Source organism: Salmo trutta, chromosome 8, assembly GCF_901001165.1.
Source record: "Salmo trutta chromosome 8, fSalTru1.1, whole genome shotgun sequence".
Lineage (NCBI taxonomy): Eukaryota > Metazoa > Chordata > Actinopteri > Salmoniformes > Salmonidae > Salmo > Salmo trutta.
Genome location: NC_042964.1, coordinates 25,945,262 through 25,971,945, shown reverse-complemented (window position 1 = coordinate 25,971,945; position 26,684 = coordinate 25,945,262). Strand labels below are relative to the sequence as shown.

At 42.5% G+C, this 26,684-nt stretch overlaps 3 protein-coding genes across 11 annotated transcripts in view; 1 reads left to right on the top strand and 2 right to left on the bottom strand.

Annotated features, from left to right (window-relative positions):
* si:dkey-172j4.3 (diacylglycerol kinase delta) overlaps positions 1 to 7,983 on the top strand; it is a 128,616-nt gene extending 120,633 nt beyond the window's left edge. For both annotated transcript variants that reach the window (XM_029760660.1, XM_029760659.1), the window contains exon 30: positions 4,909 to 7,983. In XM_029760660.1, the coding sequence (XP_029616520.1) occupies positions 4,909 to 4,961 (53 nt within the window). In that variant the 3' untranslated portion in view covers positions 4,962 to 7,983. The remainder of the gene's footprint in view (positions 1 to 4,908) is intronic.
* Positions 7,984 to 8,040: 57 nt separating this feature from the next.
* zgc:92429 (CHORD and p23_melusin_like domain-containing protein) lies at positions 8,041 to 15,127 on the bottom strand. The gene is made up of 12 exons (XM_029760670.1): positions 14,832 to 15,127; positions 14,008 to 14,057; positions 13,842 to 13,898; positions 13,513 to 13,664; positions 13,329 to 13,432; positions 12,993 to 13,045; positions 11,910 to 11,980; positions 9,955 to 10,057; positions 9,655 to 9,774; positions 9,341 to 9,403; positions 8,957 to 9,098; positions 8,041 to 8,690 (listed from the first exon to the last, which is right to left on the bottom strand). Exons 1-12 carry the CDS (start codon positions 14,893 to 14,895, stop codon positions 8,545 to 8,547), a joined length of 1,125 nt encoding a protein of 374 aa, XP_029616530.1. The 5' UTR covers positions 14,896 to 15,127; the 3' UTR covers positions 8,041 to 8,544.
* A 509-nt stretch (positions 15,128 to 15,636) lies between these two features.
* Positions 15,637 to 26,684, bottom strand: part of si:ch211-200p22.4 (phosphatidylinositol-binding clathrin assembly protein) — a 63,707-nt gene continuing 52,659 nt past the window's right edge. For 2 of the 8 annotated variants that reach the window (XM_029760662.1, XM_029760665.1), the window contains 4 exons: positions 24,290 to 24,448; positions 23,703 to 23,733; positions 22,706 to 22,868; positions 21,607 to 22,300 (listed from right to left, as the gene is read on the bottom strand). In XM_029760662.1, the coding sequence (XP_029616522.1) occupies positions 22,103 to 22,300; positions 22,706 to 22,868; positions 23,703 to 23,733; positions 24,290 to 24,448 (551 nt within the window). In that variant the 3' untranslated portion in view covers positions 21,607 to 22,102. Of the gene's footprint in view, positions 20,963 to 21,231; positions 21,349 to 21,516; positions 21,574 to 21,603; positions 22,301 to 22,705; positions 22,869 to 23,702; positions 23,734 to 24,289; positions 24,449 to 26,684 lie in introns of those variants that run through there. The other 6 variants (XM_029760663.1, XM_029760668.1, XM_029760667.1 and 3 more) reach the window with 6 other exon arrangements.

Genomic DNA, 26,684 nt, shown 5'->3' with positions numbered 1-26,684 from the left:
CAGGGCTTGCAAAATATTACAGACTACAAAAGGGAAGCACAGCCGCGAGCTGCCCAGTGACACGAGCCTACCAGACAAGCTACATTTCTTCTATGCTCGCTTCGAGGCAAGTAACACTGAAACATGCATGAGAGCATCAGCTGTTCCAGACGACTGTGTGATCACGCTTCTCCGTAGCCGATGTAAGACCTTTAAACAGGTCAATATTCACAAGGCCGTAGGGCCAGACGGATTACCAGGAAGTGTGCTCAGAGCATGTGCTGACCAACTGCCAGGTGTTTTCACTGACATTTTCAACATGTCTCTGACAGTGTCTGTAATACCAACATGTTTTAAGCAGACCACCATAGTCCCTGTGCACAAGAACACTAAGGTAACCTGCCTAAATGACTACTGACCTGTAGCACTCACATCTGTAGCCATGAAGTGCTTTGAAAGGCTGGTCATGTCTCACATCAAAACCATTATCCCAGAAACACTAGACCCACTCAATTTGCATACTGCCCAACAGATCCACAGATGATGCAATCTCTATTGCAGTCAACACTGCCCTTTCCCACCTGGACAAAAGGAACACCTATGTGAGAATGCTATTCGTTGACTACAGCTCAGCGTTCTACACCATAGCACCCTCAAAGCTCATCACTAAGCTGAGGGCCCTTGGACTAAACACCTCCCTCTGCAACTGGATCCTGGACTTCCTGACAGGCCGCCCCCAGGTGGTAAGGGTAGGTAACAACACATCCGCCACGCTGATCCTCAACTCAGGGGGCCCCTCAGGGGTGTGTGCTCAGTCCCCTCCTGTACTCCCTGTTCACTCATGACTGCATGGCCCGGCACGACTCCAACACCATAATCAAGTTTGCCGATGACACAACAGTGGTAGGCCTGATCACCGACAACAATGAGACAGTCTGTAGGGAGGAGGTCAGAGACCTGGCCATGTGGTGCCAGGACAACAGCCTCTCTCTCAACGTGATCAAGACAAAGGAGATGATTGTGCTCTACAGGGAAAGGAGGACCGAGCACACCCCCATTCTCACCGACGGGTGGAGCAAGTTGAGAGCTTCAAGTTCCTTGGAGTCCACATCACCAACAAACTATCATGGTCCAAACACACTAAGACAGCCGTGAAGAAAGCATGACAAAACGTATTCCCCCTCAGGAGACTGAAAAGATTCGGCATGGGTCCTCAGATCCTCAAACGGTTCTACAGCTGCACCATCGAGAGCATCCTGACTGGTTGCATCACTGCCTGGTATATCAACTGCTCGGCTTCCGACTGCAAGGCACTATAGAGGGTAGTGCGTACAGCCTAGTACATCACTGGGGCCAAGCTTCCTGCCATCCAGGACCTCTATACCAGGCGCTGTCAGAGGAAGGCCTTAAAAATGGTCAAAGACTCCAGCCACCCCAGTCATACTGTTCTCTCTACTACTACACGGCAAGCTGTACCGGACTCCCAAGTCTAGGTCCAAAAGGCTTCTTAACAGCTTCTACCCCCAAGCCTTAAGACTCCTGAACAGCTAATCAAAGGGCTACCCAGACCCCTCTTTAGTCACTTTAACTCTACCTACATGTACATATGACCTCAATTACCTTGACTAACCGGTGCCCCCGCACATTAACTCTGTACCGGTACCCCCTATATATAGCCTCGCTATTGTTATTTTACTGCTGCTGTTTAATTATTTGTTACTTTTATTTTCTATTTTTTACTTACACTTATTTTTCTTAAAACTTCTTAAAGCATTGTTGGTTAAGGGCTTGTAAGTAAGCATTTCACTGTGCATGTAATAAATACAATTTGTTTCGATTTGAAACATGAGCAATGGACATTAGACCGGTGGAAATCTGTCCTTTTGTCTGATGAGTCCAAATTTGAGATTTTTGGTTCCAACCGCTGTGACTTTGTGAGAGTGCTTTGCTGGTGACACTGTCTGTGATTTATTTAGGCACACTTTACCAGCCTGGCTACCACAGCATTCTGCAGCGATATGCCATCCCGTCTGGTTGCCGCTTAGTTGGACTATCATTTGTTTTTCAACAGGACAATGACCCAACACACCTCCAGGCTGTGTAAGGGCTATTTGACCAAGAAGCAGAGTGATGGAGTGCTGCATCAGATGACCTGGCCTCCACAATCACCCGACCTCAACCCAATTGAGATGGTTTGGGATGAGTTGGACCTCAGAGTGAAGGAAAAGCAGCCAACAAGTGCTTAGCATACATGTAGGAACTTTTTCAATACTGTTGCAAAAGCATCCCAGGTGAAGCTGGTTGAGAGAAGGCCGAGGTGTGCATAGCTGTCGTTAAGGCAAAGGGTGGCTACTTTGAAGAGTCTAAAATATATTTTGATTTGTTTAACACTTTTTGGGTTACTACATGATTCCATATGTGTTATTTCATAGTTTTGATGCCTTCACTATTATTCTACAATTCTAAGAAAAACCCTTGAATGAGTAGGTGTGTCCAAACTTTTGACTGGTACACTACCTTTCAAAAGTTTGGGGTCACATGGAAATGTCCTTATTTTTTAAAGAAAATTACATTTTTTGTCCATTAAAATAACATCAAATTGATCAGAAATACAGTGTAGACATTGTTAATGTTGTAAATGACTATTGTAGCTGGAAACGGCAGATTTTTTTAATGGAATATCTACATAGGCGTACAGAGGCCCATTATCAGCAACCATCACTCCTGTGTTCCAATGGCACGTTGTGCTAGCTAATCCAAGTTTATCATTTTAAAAGGTTAATTCATCATTTGAAAACCCATTTGCAATTATGTTAGCACAACTGAAAACTGTTGTTCTGATTAAAGAAGTAATAAAACTGGCCTTCTTTAGACTAGTTGAGTCTAAATGGAGCATCAGCATTTGTGGGTTCAATTACAGGCTCAAAATGGCCAGAAACAAAGTATTTTCTTCTGAAACTCGTCAGTCTATTCTTGTTCTGAGAAATGAAGGCTATTCCATGTGAGAAATTGCCAAGAAACTGAAGATCTGGTACAACGCTGTGTACTACTCCCTTCACAGAACAGCGCAAACTGGTTCTAACCAGAATAGAAAGAGGAGTGGGAGGCCCCGGTGCACAACTGAGCAAGAGGATAAGTACATTAGAGTGTCTGAGAAACAGACGCCTCACAAGTCCTCAACTGGCAGCTTCATTAAATAGTACAGGCAAACACCAGTCTCAACGTCAACAGTGAAGAGGTGAGTCCGGGATGCTGGCCTTCTAATCAAATCAAACTTTATTTGTCACGTGCGCCGAATACAATAGGTGTAGTCCTTATAGTGAAATGCTTACTTACAGTTTCTAACCAATAGTGCAAAAAAGGTATTAGGTGAACAATAGGTAGGTAAATAAATAAAACAGACAAGAGTTTCTAGACAGAGTTTCAAAGAAAAAGACATATCTCAGACTGACCAATAAAAAGAAAAGATTAAGATGGGCAAAAGAACACAGACACTGGACAGAGGAAGATTGGAAAAAAGTGTTATGGACAGACGAATCTAAGTTTGAGGTGTTCGGATCACAAAGAAGAACATTTGTGAGACGCAGAAAAAAATTAAAGATGCTGGAGGAGTGCTTGACGCGATCTGTCAAGCATGGTAGAGGCAATGTGATGGTCTGGGGGTGCTTTGGTAATGGTAAAGTGGAAGATTTTAGCAGTAAAAAGGATCTTGAAGAAGGAAGGCTATCACTCCATTTTGCAATGTCATGCCATACTCTGTGGACAGCACTTAATTGGAGCCAATTTCCTCCTACAACAGCACAATGCCCAAAACACAGCTCCAAACTATGCAAGAACTATTTAGGAAAGAAGCAGTCAGCTAGTATTCTGTCTATAATGCAGTGGCCAGCACAGTCACCGGATCTCAACCCTATTGAGCTGTTGTGGGAGCAGCTTGACCGTATGGTACGCAAGAAGTGCTCATCAAGCCAATCCAAGTTGTGCGAGGTGCTTCAGGAAGCATGGGTGAAATCTCTTCAGATTACCTCAACAAATTGACAACTAGAATGCTAAAGGTCTGCAAGGCTGTAATTGCTGCAAATGGAGAATTATTTGACCATAGCAAAGTTTGAAGGACACAATTATTATTTCAATTAAAATCATTATTTATAACCTTGTCAACATCTTGACTATATTTCCTATTCATTTTGCAACTAATTTCATGTATGTTTTCATGGAAAACGAGGACATTTCTAAGTGACCCCCAAACTTTTGAACGGTAGTGTATATGTTGTTGTTGATGTTTCTCTGTAATATTTCTAGCCACCTAACAATTTTATGAAGTTGGCTTTAGCTAGCTCAGATAGATTCCCAATCTCCCAACCTCATAACTAGCTACCAAGAAGCCATTTCAGGCTATCAATGAAGTTATAGTAGCTAGCTTGTCTAACTATGTTAGCTGGCATATGGGCTGGCAAGGTTGGTAGACTTTAGAAAAGCAAGCAATAACTAAATGTACTGAATAAGACTCACATTCCTTTCAATCTTTTACCCAGATTTTAGCCGAGATACAGAGAGGCATATTTAGTTTTAGATACAGACGGCTCAAGCGGTATACTTAGATATGCAGATTTTTCTGTTGTCGTTGTTGACATAGCTTAATGATTATGGCTCTAGATTTCAGTAAAAAGCGGTTTCAGGTGTTAAAAAAATGCAAGGACAGGGGCCTAGCCCCCCTTCTGGACCACCCCCAACCGTCCTCACATACTTTTTGCGCCCTCAGATTTTTAGGGTGCATGATGCCCCTGAAAGCGGCACAAGTTACTTACGTTGATATAAAGTGATATTAAGTTGATGAAAACTAAAGATTTTGAAAAAAGTGAAACATTCATTAACATTGTGTAAAAAGGAGAAACTTTGATTGTCTGTCCATCTCTCTCTCTCCCACAGGATCTTGGGATATTAAAGGTGGGGCATGTGAGACGGATCCTTCAGGCAATTGAGGAACTTAACGAGGAGGCTTAACAAGACACCTGTCACTATGGCAACCGGAGGGGGGATAAATTATTCAACAAATCAATGACCCTCTCCCCATTCAGCTATCACCTCCCCCTTGACTCAGTGTTCTCCATTTTGTAATCAGGGAGGAGTTGTTTTTAACGAGGGGGCGTGGCTTTGCATTGCATCACCGTTTGGTGTGCTGTTTGACCTGCTAACCAGGGATGTGGGCGTGGCTTCTTGATAGTCAAAGTGGCCAACCAGAGAAGAGGAAAGAGTTTCTAAGCATATTTTGTTTCCTTGACGGCGCAATGTGTTTACGTAGGCGGTGCTGTCTTTTGCATGACGGGAGTGGACATTTTGTTTTTATTCTTTAATATATCCTCTTTATGGGGTTTAGGCTACCCTTCCTCTTTTGTCTCTTGACTTTCGGGACTTTTTAGTTTTTTTGAGAAAGCTGAAGTTTGAGGACATCTTTGTTGGAGGACATCAACAATAACAAAAAACAAAAAAACTATGTAAACATCTCAACTTATTCTCACCTGCTGAACTGGAGACTTAAAAATGTGAAAAAGTTTTTATTGAAGGGTCATATTGAGGAATGTAATACATGTGGACTGAATATGGTACTAATATATTGGCCTTGCTAAAGTACTTACCGTAATATATAATGTATGTACTGTAGCATCTTATGTCCAGCTACTACAGTACTCAATGTAATATCTACGGCTAGCTACTACAGTATTTACTGTAACATCTAAGCCACGATGATCCTCAATGTGTCCCTGCATGCCTTCCAAGTTGGATGAAGTAGCCCATTGACACTGATCTAAGATCCGTCTAAGGTTTGCATTATCCCTCCTTATGGTTATGCTTAGGTTTTGAGGAGGGAAAGTTGACCCTACATCTGTGGTTAGGGATAATTTATACCATCCCTAACCCCTACGCTGGAATATAAATGCAGTGAGATTTTTGTATTTTTCTGTTGTAGAAATTGAGTAACATTTTATTTTGAAGGTCTGGTCATAAACAGCTTATAAACTGTTAATAGATAGTTCATGTATAGTTTTTTAACTGTTAACCGCTATATCGTTCTATATAATTTATTCATGTATTTATGAATAATAGTAGTTTCGGATGAAAATATATATTACAAAGACCAGTATGCCGAATCATATATAGTTAAACCATGAACAAGAGATAAGTTAAGTTGTATCATTAAGTTAAAAAATAACATGTATTTAATTCATTCAATGCAGAACAAGCTATGTATTAGTCATTTAATAGTTAAGTAATGGTGTTTATTATCAGCTTATTATCAGCCTTCCAGATAAAGTGTTAGCTATGATTGTCCTACTGTACCAATAGCGTGCTTGTCCTGCTGTTAGTGCTAGAGGCTTTAGTGATGTACCTGTACATGTGTGCCAAGTTTTAAACGACATATGACGATTGTGTGTGTGTGCAAACGGCACTGTGTGCGTGTTAATCATTTCAAAGTTTACTGTATCTTGCCTTGCACTTTACAAAGAGCAACTAAAAGAAAAAATGTGTGTGTGCGTGCGACGTGTGCGTGTAACGTTGTAAAGTGATCGTTCACTTGTGTTTTTATTGCTATGGAAACGGTCGCTCTCCCTTGTATTTATGACACATCTATACAGAGATCAATGTGTGTTAATAATATGTAACATATAAATATAACCAAACGAATGTTAAAGTATATTATATATACATACTAGATATTAAATGTTTATTCACTTGTCAGGGGTTGTTCTACTGTTCATGTACATGCTCTCAGGGTGGCAAAATTCCAGTAATTTCTTCTAAATTACCAGGTTTCAAGAAATCCCGTTGGAACATTTACGGATTTTCAGAAGTGAATACGCAGAAAACCCCAAAATTCAGAGGATTTTAGGAAACCCAGGAATTTTGGGAAAGTTTACAGAATTTTTCAACCCTAATGTTCTCACTTTACACGTCCTAATCTCATGGAAGACTGGCTTCTGAAAAATGTTGCTACACCGTTACTCCAACGCTATGCCAACGATTCCTTAGCTGCTGTTGTTGCGTCTATGGCACGACGCTAGGATATCAGTATTGAAATCTTGTGTGACATAACATATATAGAGGTCAATTGCCAAGGTACTGAGAGGTATGGAGAACAATGCAACAACGACGTAACGATCAAGTCAAGAGGAAACTATTTGGAAACGTTTTGTTGGACAACATGTATGTAACATGTAATATGCCACGGTTGTGTAACAGTATCTCACGGCAAGTTTTTGTGAACGCACGCCTACAGACCGCACTGGCTGGACTCTGCTGTGCAATGCTCAAAGCTGGACTCGATGTTGCACGTTGTTTGTTCAAAGATGTTTAATAATAATAATCTTGTGCTGTTAATTCGTTGTACTGGTTGATCTCTGTAACCAGGCTGGAAGGTCAGCCTTTGGGCCTAAAAATTATTCCTTGAAGTGTCAAGATGTTGTATATTATACTATTTTAATGGTATCAATTGATAAGGAGGACGTTATTGTGATTCAAATCTTGAATGTAATCTTGAATTGTGATCAAATCTTGAATTGTGAATCTTTGAACTCATCATGTATTGAACTTGATTGAGTGTTCCCAAATAGATATACATTATGCTTCATCTCAGAGCCAAACTGTAATTTTGACAGTTTACTCGACATAAATGTTTGTTGCCAATAAGACAGGAATCATGCAGGCTATGATTTTACTGTTTTACTGCATATGATTGATTATCATCAGTGAATTTAGGCCGGATTACAATCAAAGGCGCAATTGTCGAAAAGCGCACTGCACTTGACTTTTAAAGGTAATTTACGCGTGAGCCAAGATCAAGCGTGCAGCGCCCTTCGCGACAGCAGGCCTTCGATTGAATTCTGGCCCAAGCCTATTTATCTGTGCTATCCAATTGCCAATCATCCATGTCCCAGAACCCAGAGAGAGAGACAGCATTCACTGGCTGCTAGCAGGAGGCTGAAATAAAGTGTATCCATCGCTGTTGGAGTCGTGTGTGTGTGTGTATGTCCCAAGTGTGACACAATGCACGTTAGACAGATGGAGTTTCTCCTTTGTTTTAATGAATATCACAGCACAGCAGGCCCATTTAGCGTCACATTCAAACAGGAATTGTGTAGAATGGACAGATTGACTTTTCAATACGGTAGGCCTTTCTTATTTAATTGCAATGAAACCAGAGTACGGTGTCCATATTAGGACATTGATTCTGACAAAAATGTGTCTGATAACTGACTTCTGTTGCCTGACAATGGCCTAATATGTACTAGAGGGCAGAAGACAAACTCATCTATAACAGGTTGATATTTCTAATTTGTATCTGTGCATACAGTAGAGATCAATACATAAAACAAATTAAAATACAATTTCTTTATAAATTAAAAACCAGTAACAATATTACAGCCATACCATGTCCTTAGACTGTAAGGAAAATGTTAGATAGAATACTTTATTGTCCAACACTCAATCTCACAGCCAGTCAGAGCATCCTCTTGACCTTTACCGTCTTGACGGACAATAGACATAATCAATAAATCAACTAGTCAATTAACCTTCTAACACGGGCATCGCATCCTCTTCTGGAGGATTCTGGATGATCTGAGGTTTCTCCCACTCCTCGTCTGAATCACTGATGTCGTCGTCGTCGATGTCCCTGTCCCACTGACTGGGGTCGTCGGCCTCATCAGTGTAACCTGTAATACAGTGAGCAATACTGTGAATCCAGCCGATGTTTTGATTACGGCAGCGTATAGCCTGGCAGAAAATGAACGGCGTCTAACCCAATGTTAACGTTTATGCCTTTCCCTAACCTTTAACCTAACCCTTGTTCCTAAACTTAATCCTAACCTTAATTCATTTTGACCCCAATGCCCAAATGTATTTTTTCATTCTGCCGGTAGAACAAACACTTCCTTATAATCACAAGATAAAACAACATAAAGGGGGATGTTTACAGTACCCGTGTCCAGGTCCTGGGGTTCTGGTTCTGGTTTGAACTTGGGGTCCTCTAGTTTTCCCCAGGCCACAGCATCTGCCTTACGGAGCGACACTTCCACCTTAGACGAAACCATGTTGACCCCACTGTTGGCTACATCCGCTACCTAGAGTAGAGGAGGAAGAGGGATATGAGGTTAGGGTTATGGTGGGGATAGTTGTTGGTTGGTGTTTAGAGGAGAGAAAGGCGAAAGAGACAGGAAGAGGGAAATAGAAAACAGAAACACCAGCGAGAAAGAAAGAGGAATGTATAGTACAAAGAGAGGGGGAAATAGAGAGGGGGTAAACAATTCAAGAGGTAAAAAAAAAAAAAAAAAAAAAAAAACACTGGAAAAGCATTGTCCCTCACCCCCCACAGATGGAAGTCCTTATGGAAAATCTTGTTGTCCTCAAACTGGATGTGACAGGTCAGCTACAGGAATAGCGATAGGGACAGGGCGGTAGAGAGAGAAAGAGAGATGTTAATCATCATTAACAACCTTACTCAAAACACCAGCGGGAAAACAATATATGCAAAAGTCAATGTGTGTATATTCCAAAAGTCAATATGCGTGTGTATGTGTTACCACTGTGCGAATGGCTTTGACGGAGGACAGTTGAGGGTTGGCGTTCTTGTATGTCGGCGTTTGTGTGTGTGTGTGTGTGTGTGTAGCCCGTTCTTACCACTGTGCGGTTAGCCTCGACGTAGGACAGTTCAGGGTTGGCGTTCTTGGCATAGATGGTCACGTAGACCTGTGTGGCTGTCTGGTGCCAGTCATGTCTACACGCAACCTTCTTATTGTTCTGCACACACAAACATTCAGAGAGAAAGGCAATAACCCCAGAGTTTACAGTTAACTGTTTACAGCAAAATGTCTAAGTGATTTTCATGTAAAAAAAAAAAAAACAGGCACAATTGGCAACAGAACGAAACCCGGACATGAAGAAAAGGTCAAAAGGAGAGAGAGGAGGGCTAACACCGACCACTTTTTGGACCCAGCGATGTTTGCCAATGGTACAACCCTTCTGATCCAGAAAAGCATTAAAGTCTATGGTCTTCACACAGCAACAGCTCCAGTACTTATACCTGTAGGGTTAGAATTACAGCACCGTATTATACCTATAGTATTACATTAATATTACATTTCAGATGTTTATAATAAAGCAGCATTAAAGTCTATGGTCTTTACACAGCAACAGCTCTAGTACTTATACACGTAGAAGAGTATATAATAGTATTGTATAATACCTGCTGCATTAACATTGTTACTTTACATTATAAAATTGATAAAAATAAATAATATATATTTAATTCATCAATCTACAACACAATACCCCATAATGACAAAGCAACATTTTTTTTGCAAATGTATTAAATTTAAAACGTAAATATCACATTTACGTATGTATTCAGACCGTTTACTCGGTACTTTGTTGAAGCACCTTTGGCAACGATTACAGCCTCAAGTCTTCATGGGTATGACACTACAAGCTTGGCACACCTGCATTTGGGGAGTTTCTCCCATTCTTCTCCACAGATCCTCTCAAGCTCTGTCAGGTTGGATAGGGAGCGTTGCAGCACAGCTATTTTCAGGTCTCTCCGGAGATGTTTGATCGGGTTCAAGTCCCGTCTCTGGCTCGGCCACTCAAGGACATTCGGAGACTTGTCCCGAAGCCACCCCTGCATTTTCTTGGCTGTGTGCTTAGGGTCATTGTCCTGTTGTAAGGTGAACCGTCACCCCAGTCTGAGGTCCTGAGTGCTCTGGAGCAGGTTTTCATCAAGGATCTCTCTGTACTTTACTCCGTTCATCTTTCCCTCGATCCCGAGTAGTTTCCCAGTTCTTGCCGCTGAATAACATCCCCACAGCATGATGCTGCCACCACCATGTTTCACCGTAGGGATGATGCCAGGTTTCATCCAGACGTGACACTTGGCATTCAGGCCAAAGAGTTCAATCTTGGTTTCATCAGACCAGAAAATCTTGTTTCTCATGGTCAGAGTTCTTTAGGTGCCTTTTGGCTTCCGTCTGGCCACTCTACCATAAAGGCCTGATTAATGGAGTGCTGCAGACATGGTTGTCCCTCTGGAAGGTTCTCCCATTTCAACAGAGGAACTCTGGAGCTCTGTTAGAGTGACCATTGGGTTCTTGGTCACCTCCCTGACCAAGGCCCTTCTCCCCCGATTGCTCAGTTTGGCCGAGCGACCAGCTCTAGTAAGAGTCTTGGTGGTTTCAAACTTCTTCCATTTAAGAATGATGGAGGCCACTGTGTTCTTGGGGACCTTCAATGCTGCAGAAATGTTTTGGTACCATTCCCCAGAGCTGTGCCGCGACACAATCCTGTCTCGGAGTTCTACGGACAATTCCTTCGACCTGGCTTGGTTTTTGCTCTGGCATGCACTGTCAACTATGGGACCTTACATAGACAGGTGTGTGCTTTTACAAATCATGTCCAATCAATTGAATTTATCACAGGTGGACTCCAATCAAAATGTAGAAACATCTCAAGGATGGAAACAGGTTGCACCTGAGCTCAATTTTGAGTCTCATAGCAAAGGATCTGAACACCTTTCATTTTTAATATATTTGCAAACATTTCTAAAAACCTGTTTTCGCTTTGTCATTATGGGGTATTGTGTGTAGATGGATTAGGTGGGATAGGATAAAGTAATCCTTCTAACCCCCCCCCCCCCTAAAAGATTTAGATGCACTATTGTAAAGTGGTTGTTCCACTGGATATCATAAGGTGAACGCACCAATTTGTAAGTCGCTCTGGATAAGGGCGTCTGCTAAATGACTTAAATGTAAATGTAAATGATTAGGAAAAAAATATTTATTTCATCCATTTTAAAATAAGGCTGCAACAAAATGTGGAAAAAGGGAAGGGGTGTCTGAATATTTTCAGAACGCGCTGTAAGTGAAATACAGTCCTTGTCTTACCCCTCGTGGAAGACAGGTGCTCCAGGGTGGTGTGTACAGGTCTCTCCGTTGGTCTCTGGGCCCTGGTATTGCTGTCAACAACAACAAACAACAACAATTAGCTACTGAATTCTCCTCTCAGGTAGGGGGATAACTAACATGCTAACAAGAATTTTAAGATGACTACATTTTTCTAATGAGAAAGTTGGGACATTTAGGTTTCTGCATTGTGATGCATTTACATGATACTACAACATTATATGGCAGTCATGTTAGCTACCTATTAACATTTAAATAATGATTATGCAACCGAATGTATAGAATTGGAACAATATTCAACATTCGTAAAGTCGACCCAACTCTCTAGAATATAACGCTTTGGTACAAACTGTGGAGTTACGGGAAAGAGTTAACACTGTCTGAGACAGGCTGTTACCCTGCATCAGCAGAATGCAACAGATTCATTATCTACAAAGACAGGAGTTACTGCACCTCAAATGTTTTACTCCCTTCTCTGTGAAACACACACTCACATACATACACACGAGCGCATGCACACACACACACGCACAAAAACACACATACACAGACAGACACACAAAAGAGACACCTGGCCTCCCGAGTGGCCAGCGGTCTAAGGCGTCACTACAGATCCGGGTTCGTTCCCGGAACTGTGTTGCAGCGAGCCGTGACCGGGAGACCCATGAGGCGGCGCACAATTGGCCCAGTGTGGTCCGGGTTAGGGGACGGTTTGGCCGGCTGGGATGTCCTTGTCCCATCGCTTTCTGGCGACTCCTTGTGGCGGCCGGGCGCATGCACACTGACTTCGGTTGCTAGCTGCACGGTGTTTCCTGGTGCGGCTAGCTTCCGGGTTAAGCAAGCAGTGTGTCAAGAAGCAGTGCGGCTTGGCGGGCCGTGTTTCGGAGGACGCATGGCTCTCGACCTTCGCCTCTCCCGAGTCCGTATGGGAGTAGCAGCGATGGGACAAGACTGTAACTACCAATTGGATATCACGAAATTGGGGAGAAAAACTAAATAAAAGCACTAATAAAAATGAATTAAAAAAAATATATATATATATTAAAAACAAAGAGAGACACCTACTGTTTTGCATCCTGTATTCTTGCATCGCGTTCCCTGCATGACAACCGCACTCTCTGTGAGGGCGAGAGAGAGAGAGAAAGAGGAGGAAAAGAAATAGGGAGGGTCAGAAGGACAGGGTTAAACTACCTGCTGAAATCTTACGCTGCAAAATTAACAAAGGAGTTTCAAAATAATATCATATTTCATCAGAGAAGTATTGGTATTAGTCAACAGAAGCATTGAAATGCCCTGCTATTGTATAGAAACCAACGATTTGAACAACAAGAGGAAACCAAACAGAGAAGAAGGTATGGGAGGGATATATATACAGACACACACACACACACACACACACACCTTTCTTTTTTAGTTCTGCCTTGCTGCTGATTTCCATCTTCTCCAGAACCTGAGTCAGAGAGGCAGACACCTTCAGCTTCAATTTGGTCTTATCCTCATCTGAACTGTAAAGGACAATAAATACATAATTTAAATTAATAAATAAATAAACACCTAATCAGCCATCTGAGCAAGCTGACCCTACCTGGGTCTCTCTTTCTGCAGTGCCTCAGCTGATTTGGGCCCCTGGTAAATTATCTCCTCTCTGTTGTTTCTTACGCCGTTCTTGTCTGATGTCACTGTTGGCTGCATAGGCTCCTGGGGCTTTTCGTTACTATGACGCCCCTTGGTGCAGCCCTACAATAGAAAAATCCAATAGAAAAGTAATGTCAGGATACTGCGGACAGAGTACCCTGACAGCGAACTACTGCATATACTTGATCAATACTGTTCCCTGAGCTAATGCCTACATGCTTCAGCTCAGTGGGTTAAAACAGTCGAGTTCAAACCCAGTTCGTCCCACATTGTCCTTACCTTGATAGAAAGGAATTCAGAGAAGTCTGTGGTTCTCTTCCTACAACAAGACCAACCCTGGACACACACACACACATTGTTTATCAATTTGATCAAGTACTGTGAGGATAGTTTCATATTTACTGATTCTCATCTGTAAGTTTCTCAAATGTTTTTATTTATATACCTTCAGAGCATCGTGGAAGATGGGAACACCTGGATGATGAAGACAGGCATCTAGAGGGGGCGAGAAACAACAAAAGGCACTTGTTGGCGCTGGCCTTTGTCAGACACAAACGTTGTAACTTGTCACAGACAAGCAGGCACACACAGAATCAGCAGGGTCTCCCAGACAGCTGTCAGAGTTCTGGTCATAAGAGGGAGGGGGTTGGGCCCATATAAGGCATTAACCAACCTAACAGTTGCTATGAAGAGGAGACCTACTCAGTGACCTAAAGACGTGGAAAATTATGTCGGCGCATGCTTTCACTCAAGTGTCTGTCTCTCTCATATGCACATCTGTCACACGCGCACAACAATTGCACACACATGCCTACAATACAATCTCTCAATCCAGAATCTCTCCATGATATGCCAATGTGTGGATGACTACGCCAGTTTTCTGGACCCAAAGATCCTTAATTGAAAATGTGTTTTAGTCTATTAGTATGGGACCAATCTTCATCTGCGAAACTGGCCCTTTCAGTTCTAAAAACACCTGTCAATTCCCACCTCTGTCCCAAAGGGGTCTGTCAGACTATCATAATCTATGCAATTACACATGAACGATTACCATAATACACATTATCCCCTCTACATTTGGCCATTCAAAAAACAGTATTAGTCTACAATACACTGAAAACTGAAATACCTTGCAACATGCATTTAATCCAAATAATATTATTCCTTACTATTAACTGTCATAGTCTACAGTGCATTCAATCCAACCTGTGTACTATCGCAGTATAACAGTGACTAATAAACCGTGTGTTTGAGTTGAAGTGGTTTTACCGTCGTTGTTCTTGTCAGCATCAAACTTCTCTCCACAGCCTTTGTTGTAGCAAAGAAGAGCCATATTGGCTTAGTATTTAGTTTGTCCTCCCGTAACCAAACTTTTCCTTCCGCTAACCCGCTCTCTTCTTTTTCCTCTTCGAGGGGCTTCGAAACTTTAATCCCACCCAGTCTTCCAGAACTTTCTCCCGGATAGAAGAAGCAGCAAGAGAATGAGAGAAAGAACGAGAGATCCAGGAGGACTAAGAGAGGAAAGAGAGGGGGTCTCTGCTTGGCCTGGCTGAATGATAAAAATAGCCACCAGTCATCCCCTCTCTCTCTTCAGCTGTCAGTCCTTATCTAGAGGCGGCTTGACATTCCTCTCTCCTGTCCGTCTGTGTGTGTACTGCACTAAGCACACGTGTAGGTGTGTCCTGGCATGGCAAAATGACATTTTGGTTTTTGCCCTAGCACTACACAGCTGATTCAAATAATCATCAAGCTTTGATCATTTGAATCTGCTGTGTAGTGTTCGGGAAAATCAAAAAAAGTGTGGTCCCGAGGACAAAGTTTGGGAAACTCTCGGCTAAAACATGTCAGAATAAGCCGCTTACCATGCTGCAAACCGTATAGTCTAACACTAACGGGTCCCATGTGACTCAGATGTAAGAGCATGGTGCTTGCAACGCAACGGTTGTGGGTTCCAGTCACTTTGAATAAGAGCATCTACAAAAATTTAGGTGGAGATTGTTTTGAGCAGCAAGCCTTAGACTCAGCGCAGACACTCCACACTCAAAAGAAAATAAGCATTAAAATCACAAAAAGCTTTAGGAATGGAAAATGACTTTATTTCTTCCAAAAAAAGATAATCAAAATAAACACAGTAAGTAAAATAAAAGCCAATGATTTTTGTATTTCTGTAACGTTCGTTTTGTATTATTTCCATGCTTAATAAAATCCTAATATTTCTGCATAAATAAATAAAAATGTACAAAGAGGGGGAAGAACAAGAAGAATAATCAGAGAAAGGTGTGATTCTCTGAATCATTTGGCATCCTTGACAATCAATCAATGACATCCATTGACGATCCATTGGTGACCTGTAGATATGCAGCCAATCCCCTTCTTCATACGTTTAATCACCCATTGGGTATTATTATAATATATCTATATACTGTATAATGCAAATATCAAATAGCTCTCATGTTCAGAAAAATAATAATACAAAGACAAAAATAACATTATGGCAGATGTGTGTGTATGGATGTGTCCCAAATGACACCATGGCTGCGTTTACACAGGCAGCCCAATTCAATAATTGGTCTTTGACCAGTCAGATCAGCTCTTTTACCAATAATTGGGCAAAAGATCAGAATTGGGCTGCCTGTGTAAACACAGCCCATATTCCCTGTATAGTACAATACAGGGATTAGGATTGGGATGCATGTGTGTGTGTGTATGTGTTTGCATGTTTCTATTTATATTTACATAGTTATCACCAGGCAGCTATCAGAAGAGTAGTTGTTTCCAAAAAAACATGTAGGAAAAAAATGTGCACAAGATCGTTGAACAAACACTGACTGAAAATGAGCAAATGTATCAGGTTATAACAGATACAATGATGCATTTTATGGAAAGATTTATCCAAATGTATCCGTTTAACCCCAAAAGGCCATTCCTCTCCCTGTTCCTTTCTCGTTGATGACATCTTCAATTACTGTGTTATTACAGGGACTCACCACCAGAGGGTACTACACTTGCAGATATGATCAAAAAGACCCATTTCAATAAAGGGAAAAGTAACGTGGCATCTTTGGAAATGTAAGGGTTTGGCTACACCCCCAGACCACCTCTTCCAATGCGTTGAGGACAGAGGATGCAAGGAGTCAAGGAATTACTATTGAGATTCACCCTAGATCTATGGTTAGGGGTGTCTGTCCTTGCAGCATGTAATCAGAAACGCAACCATGACAACCCGGACACTTGAACGAGTTTTAACAGACAGTAAATCAGATCATGCTTTTAAGGGGAGTTGTAGAAAGAACACAACATCATCACGACCATGCACAGGGGAAGAAAAGCCTACCATAAACAGACCATCAGTGTGATTTGACATTGTTGGCATTCGCTCTGGGAGCTAACACTCTTCTGGTTTTAGGAGACGAGAGAGAAAGACACTTAAGATTATTGAGACGCACCCCCTAAGATTATAATAGGACAATCAACATTGTAGTCTCCACACTGTCACTCTCCCCCTCTGCTATTCTTCCACTGTTTTGAAACCAGTTCAAAGACACAACACAGGCAAGCCTGGATACCATGCAGAACAACAATCTAGTTTAAAAATGACACAAAAAGAGAGAAATGAAACTACTGAAGAACCAGAGAACATAAGACATGATAAATTCAAGAGAAAAATAAAAAAGCTGTGCTCATCAACTTCAGTGCCAAACAAGGATTGTGTGCCAAATGGCATCTCATTCCCTATATAGTGCACTACTTTTGACCAGAGGCCTACATAGGGAATAGGGTGCCATTGGGATGCAAATATAGTTAACACTGATCTAAGGTCAGTTTTGCATTTCTCCCCAAGGGTTTGCTGATCCTAGATCTGTCTTTTAGAGCAACTTCTACCGAGAGCTTCCTACCCTCCTGAGTAAGGGACTATCACAGTACGAGGAGCCCAGAGAAGGGTTTCTGTGTTTAATATATATCCACACTATAAGGTTGGAATAATAGTGTGATAATGAAAATTATGATAATGCCCTTTTAGTGTTAGAGATGTTTGAAAAGACTCAAATTTTAGCCTGTTTTGGTGGGATGGCGTTTTGGCTTGCTTGGTGACATCACCAGGCGGGAAATTTAATAGACCAATAAGAGCGTTCCAAACCTACAGCTAGTTTTCCCCTCCCCACTCAGACCACTCCCTGACAATCCTAACAAAATGATTGCTTGAGAAACTGCTATTTTTGCTTATTTTTGACTATTTTAATTGAAAACAATCAAAAGGTGCGAAATTGTTTCCTAGAAATGATTTGATAGAGATGAAAACGGCTGCATTGGACCTTTAACTTCCAAATGACCACCACTGGTTCTCAACCCCCTTTTTACACAGGTACTACTATAGCGAGGCAATCCTTCCTACAGACAAAGACTAGTGCCACCAGAACCCTCAAATACTTCAAGACTACAGACTTAATTCTTCAGAGTATACATCTCCCATAACATTGTGGATAGTTTGGTTTCACCGACAAGACATAAAATGCATATGATCCAATCAGAGACAGTATAAGTTTAAAGATGGCGTACACACCCACTCACAGCATGATAAGTGACGGCCTATGACAGAGTCCAGTGAAGAAACAGGAAGTTAGAAGACAAAAGGGATTGTAAAGCATCTCCAAAAGCAGAAGCAAGAAGAATCTAGAGCTATACATACTGGACAGTGAAAAGACTCCAAGAGGAGATTCTGTGGATATAGTTCTACTAGACAATGAAACGAGGTCAGAAGGGGAATGAATCTAAAGAGATCCTGGAGACAATTCTTGAAATATATCTAATAGACCAGGGGTGTCAAACTCATTCCATGGAGGGCCGAGTGTCTGCAGGTTTTTGTTTTTTTCCCTTTCAATTAAGACCTAGACAACCAGGTGAGGGGAGTTCCTAATTCGTGACTTTAAATCATCAATCAAGTACAAGGGTGGAGAGAAAACTCGCAAACACTCACCCCGTGGAATGAGTTTGACACATATACTTGACGGGAAAGAAAAACCAAGAGAAGCTAAAGCTATACATACTAGACAGTGACAAGAGGCTAAGAGGGGAATTTAGAGCTAGGTCTACTAGACAGTGACAATCCACCAAGATAATCTTGACGACAATGGCAAGTCACCAAGAGGTGAATATAGAGCTATATGTACTAGACCGAAGAGCAGCAAAGATAGGGTTCTAGAGAGCTAGGTCTACTAGAAAGTGAAAAGGATCAGCGTTAGACGCTCCACAGTACTCAACTCACTGGTGATGTGGACAAGGGGAAGGGTTCGTCTTTGGGATCTGCACGTGCATTCAAAAACACAAGCACTCCGCCGCACCTGCAAATCTGTGTACGTGAGCCACACACTGATTTGATCCATTAATTTATGACCAATTCTCTCCTTTCTTTCAGGTTCTGAATGAGGTCATCTCAGTGCAACATTTCAGCTTGTTCATCAAAAATAATAAATGACATTTATATATGTGCACATAACATAACTAGGGGGCATAACTCACTATTGGCTTTAGCGTCAAGATATAGGAAGTAAACAGAAAACAGTCCTAAATGAGAAACGCATGGCATATATAACACACCAATGTGTGTTATACAGGGGAATTAGACAGTGAAAAGTGTGGCAACTGTGACCCTATACCTGTTTTGACATTTGGCACCAACAGTTCAGTTACATTGACATCCTTTTATAAAGCCTATGGGACCAAGAGTATGCTCAAACCAGTATTGGGTTGTCCATTTCAACTCCATGTCCCCCAAATATTTAACAATAAAGTAACCCTTGACAATTAAGTTTCATTCAGCGCTAACCAGTACCAAACTTATTGGCACATATATTTGTTCAAAATAAAAACAAACAGTTCTGTTGAGTCGTCAACAGTTTGACAATATCCTTCCTTTGACACAAAAAGTTAGTTTGACATCCTTTCATTTGACCCATCTTGACAGTTGGGAAGAAAATGACTGCATATGGCTTCAGCAACAATAAGACACCAACGAGAGCAATGGACATTATGATAGAGGAAGCACAAATTGTGACATCAACCGTCAGAATGATCCTATTCTGAAATCAAACATTGTTTCCGCAGGATGGAGGTGTGTGTGTGTGTGTGTGTGTGTCTGCACGTTAATGCGCGTGGGTGTGTAATTTAGTGTGCGTGCGAATCCGTCAACATTTAAGGACACACTGAGGATGAAGAAGAAACTGTTCTTACAAGAGACACAAATAAAGTAGAGGGAGGGATTAAAAACATTTTACAACAGTTCTCTAGTGGCTCTCCATGGACAAATAGACATAAGAAGCGGTTGAGGGTTAGGCTGGTGGTAGGATGATGGTGGTTGTGAGGATGAGTGTAGAGGGCTATCCTTAATGTTTTATACTCAGTCTGATTGCGTGTGATGAAGGCTTCTCCATGTCTGAAACAGCTCCCTTGGGTAACATACACACCGTAAGTGCTTTTCTTCGCTACCTAACAGTCAAGAATGGCAAGCGAGCAGGGACAAACGGTACTGTGCGACTTTGGTTCCACCGGATTGATCGATATCACTAATGGTGAGAAAGTTGGAGAATTAAAATAAAGATTTCTAGAAACCGCTCCAATTGGTGACCTGTCGGCTAAGAAAGACAGTAGAGACCAGCTCACAAAGAAATGGTTTATTAACGGCGTGCGGGCACACACAAGTGCTTCGAGATAGAAAAACTTAATCCAAACACCTACGTCTTCCTACCTGTGTGGATGCAACTTTAACCTACAGATCTATTTCAATACAAACCTGTCTGTTCTGCCTATGGCTAGATCCCCTCTTCTCCGTCCCTCTTTTACTCTGTGTGACAAATTGCTCAATATCAGCTTAGTAGCAACATACATACAGTCCCAGTAACCGTAACAGAGCCTAGGCTACCTATGTACACCAATGACCAGAAAACGTAACAGAAGACAAACTAACCCAACAAAGAGACTTCATAATGTATACACTGGTCCTAAGTGCAATAAACTTAGGACCTCTAACCCCTGCCCCCTTCACTCTGTCGACTGAAAACGACCTACACATTCAAGTTTTAGGTCGTTTCTGCGCTTTATTTTTTTAATATACAGTATTTATTTATAACTTTTTCAGGGGGGGGGCTGTTTCAGACAGAGAGATGCGCCTTTATTATCACATATCCCCTCCTCCGTGCTCTAGCCTTCCACCCTTCTCATCTCCCGGGTTGATCCTCCCTTTCTTTTTCTTCTCTCTTCCTCTCCTCTTATATTTGGTGTTGGTTGGTTTTCCTTCTGTCTGTCCGTCATTCCTTCGTTCATTTAGTCTTCGGTGGTTCGCTCGGTGTGTGTTTTGCCATCGCTTTCGGCACTCTGCTCCCCCCATGAGATTACATGAACTGCATCTGAAAGAGAGACAGTCAGAAATAAAGACAGACTATAGGGTTTAACACAAAGAAGACTCGTCAAAGAGGAAGTAAAGGTTGGGCAGGGCAGGCATTTGGGTTGTACCTGAACTATATGGATGGGGGCCAATCTGAACTAAAGGGTTTGGGGGGGGAGGGTTTCCTTGGGCTTTAGGGATGGTGACAGAGGTTTGTGGGGTTTAAAGGGGTAATAGGGATGTGGTATTATGGTGTAAGGTGGTAGGGCTGTAGAAATGGTGAGTGGTTACCTGGGCTCCAGGCATGGGGGCAAAGGGATTTGTGGGTCTGAGTACAGGCTGGTTGTACATCATGGGCTGGGGGGCCATCAACTGTACACCCCCCATCTGACCCATTTGAGGGGGGACCTGAGAGAGGGAGAAACATTTTTCCAGTACTCAAGTATGTCGTCTCTTTGTTGGTTACACTTTTCTTTCGAATGCTCAACCACGGCAATTATCCTAGCACAATACATCTGGGTTATACACGTGATGTTGAATGTGTCCTGTTGCGTGTGAGCACTGAGCAGTACTGACCATTCCATACATAGGCACTTGCGGCGTCGTCATTGGGAATGTCATAGGAGCTGGAGCCTGTTAGAGAGAGAGAGAGAGACCTGACTAGCAACTCAAAAATAGTGCAGCGGAGAGGCTAAAAGGTGAGTCTATACAGCGAAGGAGGTACAGGTAATGACATCACCGATGCTCATGGACACCATCACATTCACAACTACAGATAAACACAGGTAAAACAGCATGCGTGGACGTGAGGTTGTAAAAATCGAATTGACTAGAGCAGTGGCTCCTTTAAAATACTGCACTAGGCTAATTTGTTATCAGTTAAGCACCTAATGAGAACAGTAGCGTGCCTCTCCCTGGTAGAAATAAACACTAGGGTGAGGAAATCATTTCAACTACGAGTACAGGGAGGAGGGGGGAAAAAATCCCTCTTATCTTTAAAAACAAAACAACAAGTAGGGGAGGAATGCAGGAGGGAGGGAGAGATCGCACTGAGCTGATACTGACCCGGTGTGTACACTCCCCCTCATGGATTAAAAACAAATGGACCGATGTAAGAAATATGGTGGAAACTTCCGTCAGCCATGCTTGCACCAATCAAATGCTATAAAATGCATGAGGAGGAGTGAGAGTACACTTCACAATGCGTGTACACTTCTGGGTAAAGAATCGTAATAAAGATCAGAAGTCGCTCCAAACAGACTAGATAGGCACTGGGTGAAAAGTAGTGCACTATATAGAGAATAGGCTGCCATTTGGGACATAACCTACTACTTACATAACTGGCATAGAACATCCCATTCTGCATGGCAAGGACGCACAAAGTGCGAAAGAGAGAGAGAGAGAGAGAGAGAGAGAGAGAGAGAGAGAGAGAGAGCGCGAGAGGCAATGAGGAAGGTGAATTAAACGCAGCAGAAACAGGATGAGAGGAATGAGGATGACAACGCAAAGAACAGAAGATAATTACAGCGAAGAGAACGAGACAGAAAGAGACAGAGGGGAGGAAGAGAAGAAGCCAGGGGTTAGTGACAGATTTCCACAGTCAGCCAGTATTGTGGAAGAGATCGGGACGACAATCATCCATTGGCAAGCTCAGCACTCAGTCTAGACTAGCGCACACACTCACAGTCTTGGCTAGAGCATATCTATTGCACCTGGACATAACCTCTAAACAGGTAACATAATATACACACACACAACCACTCACCATGTGTTGTACAGGCATGGGTGCAGGGGCCATGGGAGCAGGGTTCCAGGCCGTGGTGCTAGTCATAGTCTTGCTCTGCCAGCTGTGTCCCCCAGTTAGCTTCTTCTCTCCAGGCTGACTCCACTGCATGTCTGGCCTGAACACCGGAGCACACAGCGACAAAATGCACCGCGCAAAAACACCACACTCGTTAATCAACTGTTACCATGGATATTATGCAGGTGTTTGACTATACTTGTGAGGACTTCTGGTCAAGTAAACAAGTAAATGAACAAGATTTGACCAACTTGGGACATTGTTAATCCCCACAAGGTCAATGCTATTTCTAAATGGGGTTTAGGGTTAAGGTTAGAATTAGGTTTAGAAGCTAGGGTTAAGGTTTAGGGTTTAGGGAAAACAGGATTTTGAATGGGACTGAATTGTGTGGACCCACAAGGTTAGTTATGCAAGCCTGCATGTGTTTTTGAAAAGCGTGTTAAAAATAGAATATATTATTACAATATTGTAGCTCGAGCTCTTCACAAGGTCTCAATGTGTCTTGTTACAGGTAAAATCCTGCAGATTTGAATAATGCAGGCAAGTTATTTTAGTTTACATTTATTTTTCAATCGATTTGAGCAGCACAGAAGCTTTTCAGCGTTGGCTAGGCTTTGAGTCGGCTCGCCCTAGCACAGTGGGATGGCAGTCCGCCATAAAGTCTATCGTCTAGGGAAAACCCTGCAGTCAGTCAGTTCCATTGTTGATACAACACATTGTTTTGTCATTAAAAACACTAGTATAACTCCCATTCACTAGATACTTATTCAAGTTTATTTTAGTTTTGTTTCTCATGTCTTGAAGTAGACTGTTTTGAGCAGGGGCTGCCTGGGACTGGAGAACTTTAGGATGCCAGCCCGCCAAAGCCTTCTATTGTCTAGGGAAAACGCTGAAGTAGTCTGGCACAACATCACGTCCCAACTCAAGAGAGACACACACGCATCACAACTCGTACACTTACTTCTTGGCTGGGGCTCCTCCGAACTGCAGATCTGAGGACGAGAGAGAGCGAGGGATGGTGAGACAGAAAGAGGAGAGCAAGAGAAAGCAAGGGAACAAGAAAGTGAGTATGAGAAAGAGAAAAGAGCAAAAGCATCAGAGGGTTTGAAAAAAAGTGAGTGAGTCCATCTAAAAGACAGCGAGACAGGCAGACAGAGAGAGAGAGAGCCGGCCAGCCCTGGGGGGTAGTGAAGGCTGCTAAACATACAGTAGACTGAGACTAGTGCCTCCCTACTGGGTTCCTCTCTCTGTGTCCTCTCCCTTCCCACCAATGGCTCTCAGGCAATAGTGCTGGCAGATAGGCCATCCGCTACCATTAGCCTGGCCCAACTGTTTCTATTGACAACTCTACCACTGGCAGAGACATTCACTAGAGGACAAGACAAAGGGGGAGAAAAGAGGGAGGGAGAAAAGAGTCACATGAGGAGTAAGGAGAAAGCACAAAGCGAAAGAAAGCCGAAACAAATGGAGGCAGAGGGGAGAAAGAGGCAGAAACAGACAGATGTGAGGATACAAAAGAACAATGTATGTTGTCTATACAGTACTCACTGCCAACGAGGTTGGCGAGGGACGAGTCAAGGTCATTGGCCAGCAGCTTGCCTCCTGGGTGCCCTGGATGAGGGTGACCGGGGTGGTGCAGGGCCATGGGAGGAGCCTGGTTGTGGCTGGGCACTGTGGGCTTCAGCAGGTCCCCTAGAGCATCAAACCCTGGGGGACAGATACACAGGGAGACAGATTGAATTACAATATTCATACATAGAGATTAGACAAACACAAAGCATAGGCAAGTATCACACACAGATGAGATAGGAGGTTAAAGAAAAGTAGTGCGCATGCAGGAACGATTTGACTCAAGCAAGAGAAAAGAGGTCTTGAGAGGCAAAATCAGGCTGTGGGATCACAAACCATCTGTTCAGTATCATGACACGTACAGAAAATAAAAAGGATGTGTACCATTTTATTTCTACGCTCAGGGCTCAGTAGCTGTGTCCCGTCTACACATCATATTTCTAGGCTGAGCAGCAGTATTTGTGTTGTGCTGGATTTACATTGCCTTCAGAAAGAATTCATATCCCTTGACATAATTCAATTTTTTTTGCTATACAGCCTGAACTCAAAATTGATTAAATAGATTTTCTCCCCCTCACCCATTTACACATATAGCCCATAACGACAAAGTAAAACATGTTTGACATTTTTGCAGTATTCACACCCGAGTCAATACTTTGCAGAAGCAACTTTGGCTGCGATTACAGCATTGAGTCGTCTCGGGTATGTCTGTATAAGCTCTGCACATCTGGATTTGTGGATTTCCTCCCATTCTTCCTTGCAGATTACCTCAAGCTCTGTTAAATTAGATGGGGAGCAATCTAAGTCTTTCCACAGATTTTCAATGGGATTCAAGTCTGGGCTTTGCCTGGGCCACTCAAGGACTTTCACATTCTTGTTCTGAAGCCATTCCGGCTGTATGCTTGGGGTCATTGTCCTGTTGGAAAGTAAATCTTCACCCTAGTCTAAGGTCATTAGCACTCTGAAGCAGGTTCTTATCAAGGACTTGGCTATATTTGGTTCCATTCATTGTTCTCTCTATCCATACCAGTCTCTGCCACTGAAAAGCATCCCCATAGCATGATGCTGCCACCACCATGCTTCACGGTAGGGATGGTGTTAAACATAGCACTTTGTATTCAGGCCAAAGAGTTCCATTTTTATATCATCATCAGACCACAGACTCTTCTGCCACTCCAGTGTCTTTCACGTGCCTTTTTGCCAACTCCAGGCGTGCCGTCATGTGCCTTTTTCTCAGGGGTGGCTTCTGTCTGGCCACTCTCCAATAAAGCCCAGATTGGTTAAGTGCTGTAGAGACTCTTGTCCTTCTGGCAGGTTCTCCCATCTAAGCCAAGGAACTCTGTAGTTCTGTCAGAGAGGTCGTTGGGTTCTTGGTCACCTCCCTGACCAAGGTTGTTCTTGCCTGGTTGCTCAGTTTGTGCCTAGAGGCTGTCTGACCAGTCTGGGTAGTTCTGTATTTTTCCCCAATGCTCTTAGAAGCTTTTAACATTCTAGAAATTGTTTTAAACCCTTCCTCAAATATATGCCTCGTTACAATTCTCACTCAGAGCTCTACGGATAGTTACCTGAACTTCATGGTATAGTTTCTGCTCTGACATGCACTGTCAACTGTGGGACCTTATATAGGTGTTAAATCCAAACAATTTAATTGGCCACAGGTGGACTCCATGTTGTAGTGACATCTCAAGGATGATTAAAGGAAATTGGAGGCAGCTGAGCTCAATTTGGAGTGTCATAGCAAAGGGGTGTGAATAATGAAATTAATTCAATATTTCTGTATTTCATTTTCAATACATTTGCAAAAAATCCATTGTGGGGTATTGTGTGTAGATGGGTTAGAAAATATATTTCATCCATTTTGAATTCAGGCTGTAACAACAATGTGGAATAAGTCATGGGGTATGAATACTTCTTGAAGGCACTGTAGTTCCTTGTGGCTGACATGTTGTGGAGTCATGCTGACGGATTATATTAATTCCATATGTAGACTCAAACAGTAGATGTGCCCTGTCTACTCCTTCAGTTTCTAGTCAGCCTCAGTAGCAGAATGAGAAATGGGTATTTGTTCCATTCCTTCTATTTCTAGGCTCAGCAGCAGTAGCTATATTTGTGTTATGATGGATTTATGTGCTTGTGGTGTCATGTTGTTGAGTCATTACACTTATTGAGGCTGTACTGTAGGCTGACCGGTGTGTGTGTGGTATAATACTCTATTACTGTACAGGGCTGATTGGTCTGGTTACACTGCATGGCTCCATCCCAAATGGCACACTATTCCTTACATAGTGCACTACTTTTGACCAAGGCCCACAGGCTGCCATTTGGGACACAGTCATGGAGTATTTCACTGTGCAAACAATACATTAGTACCACA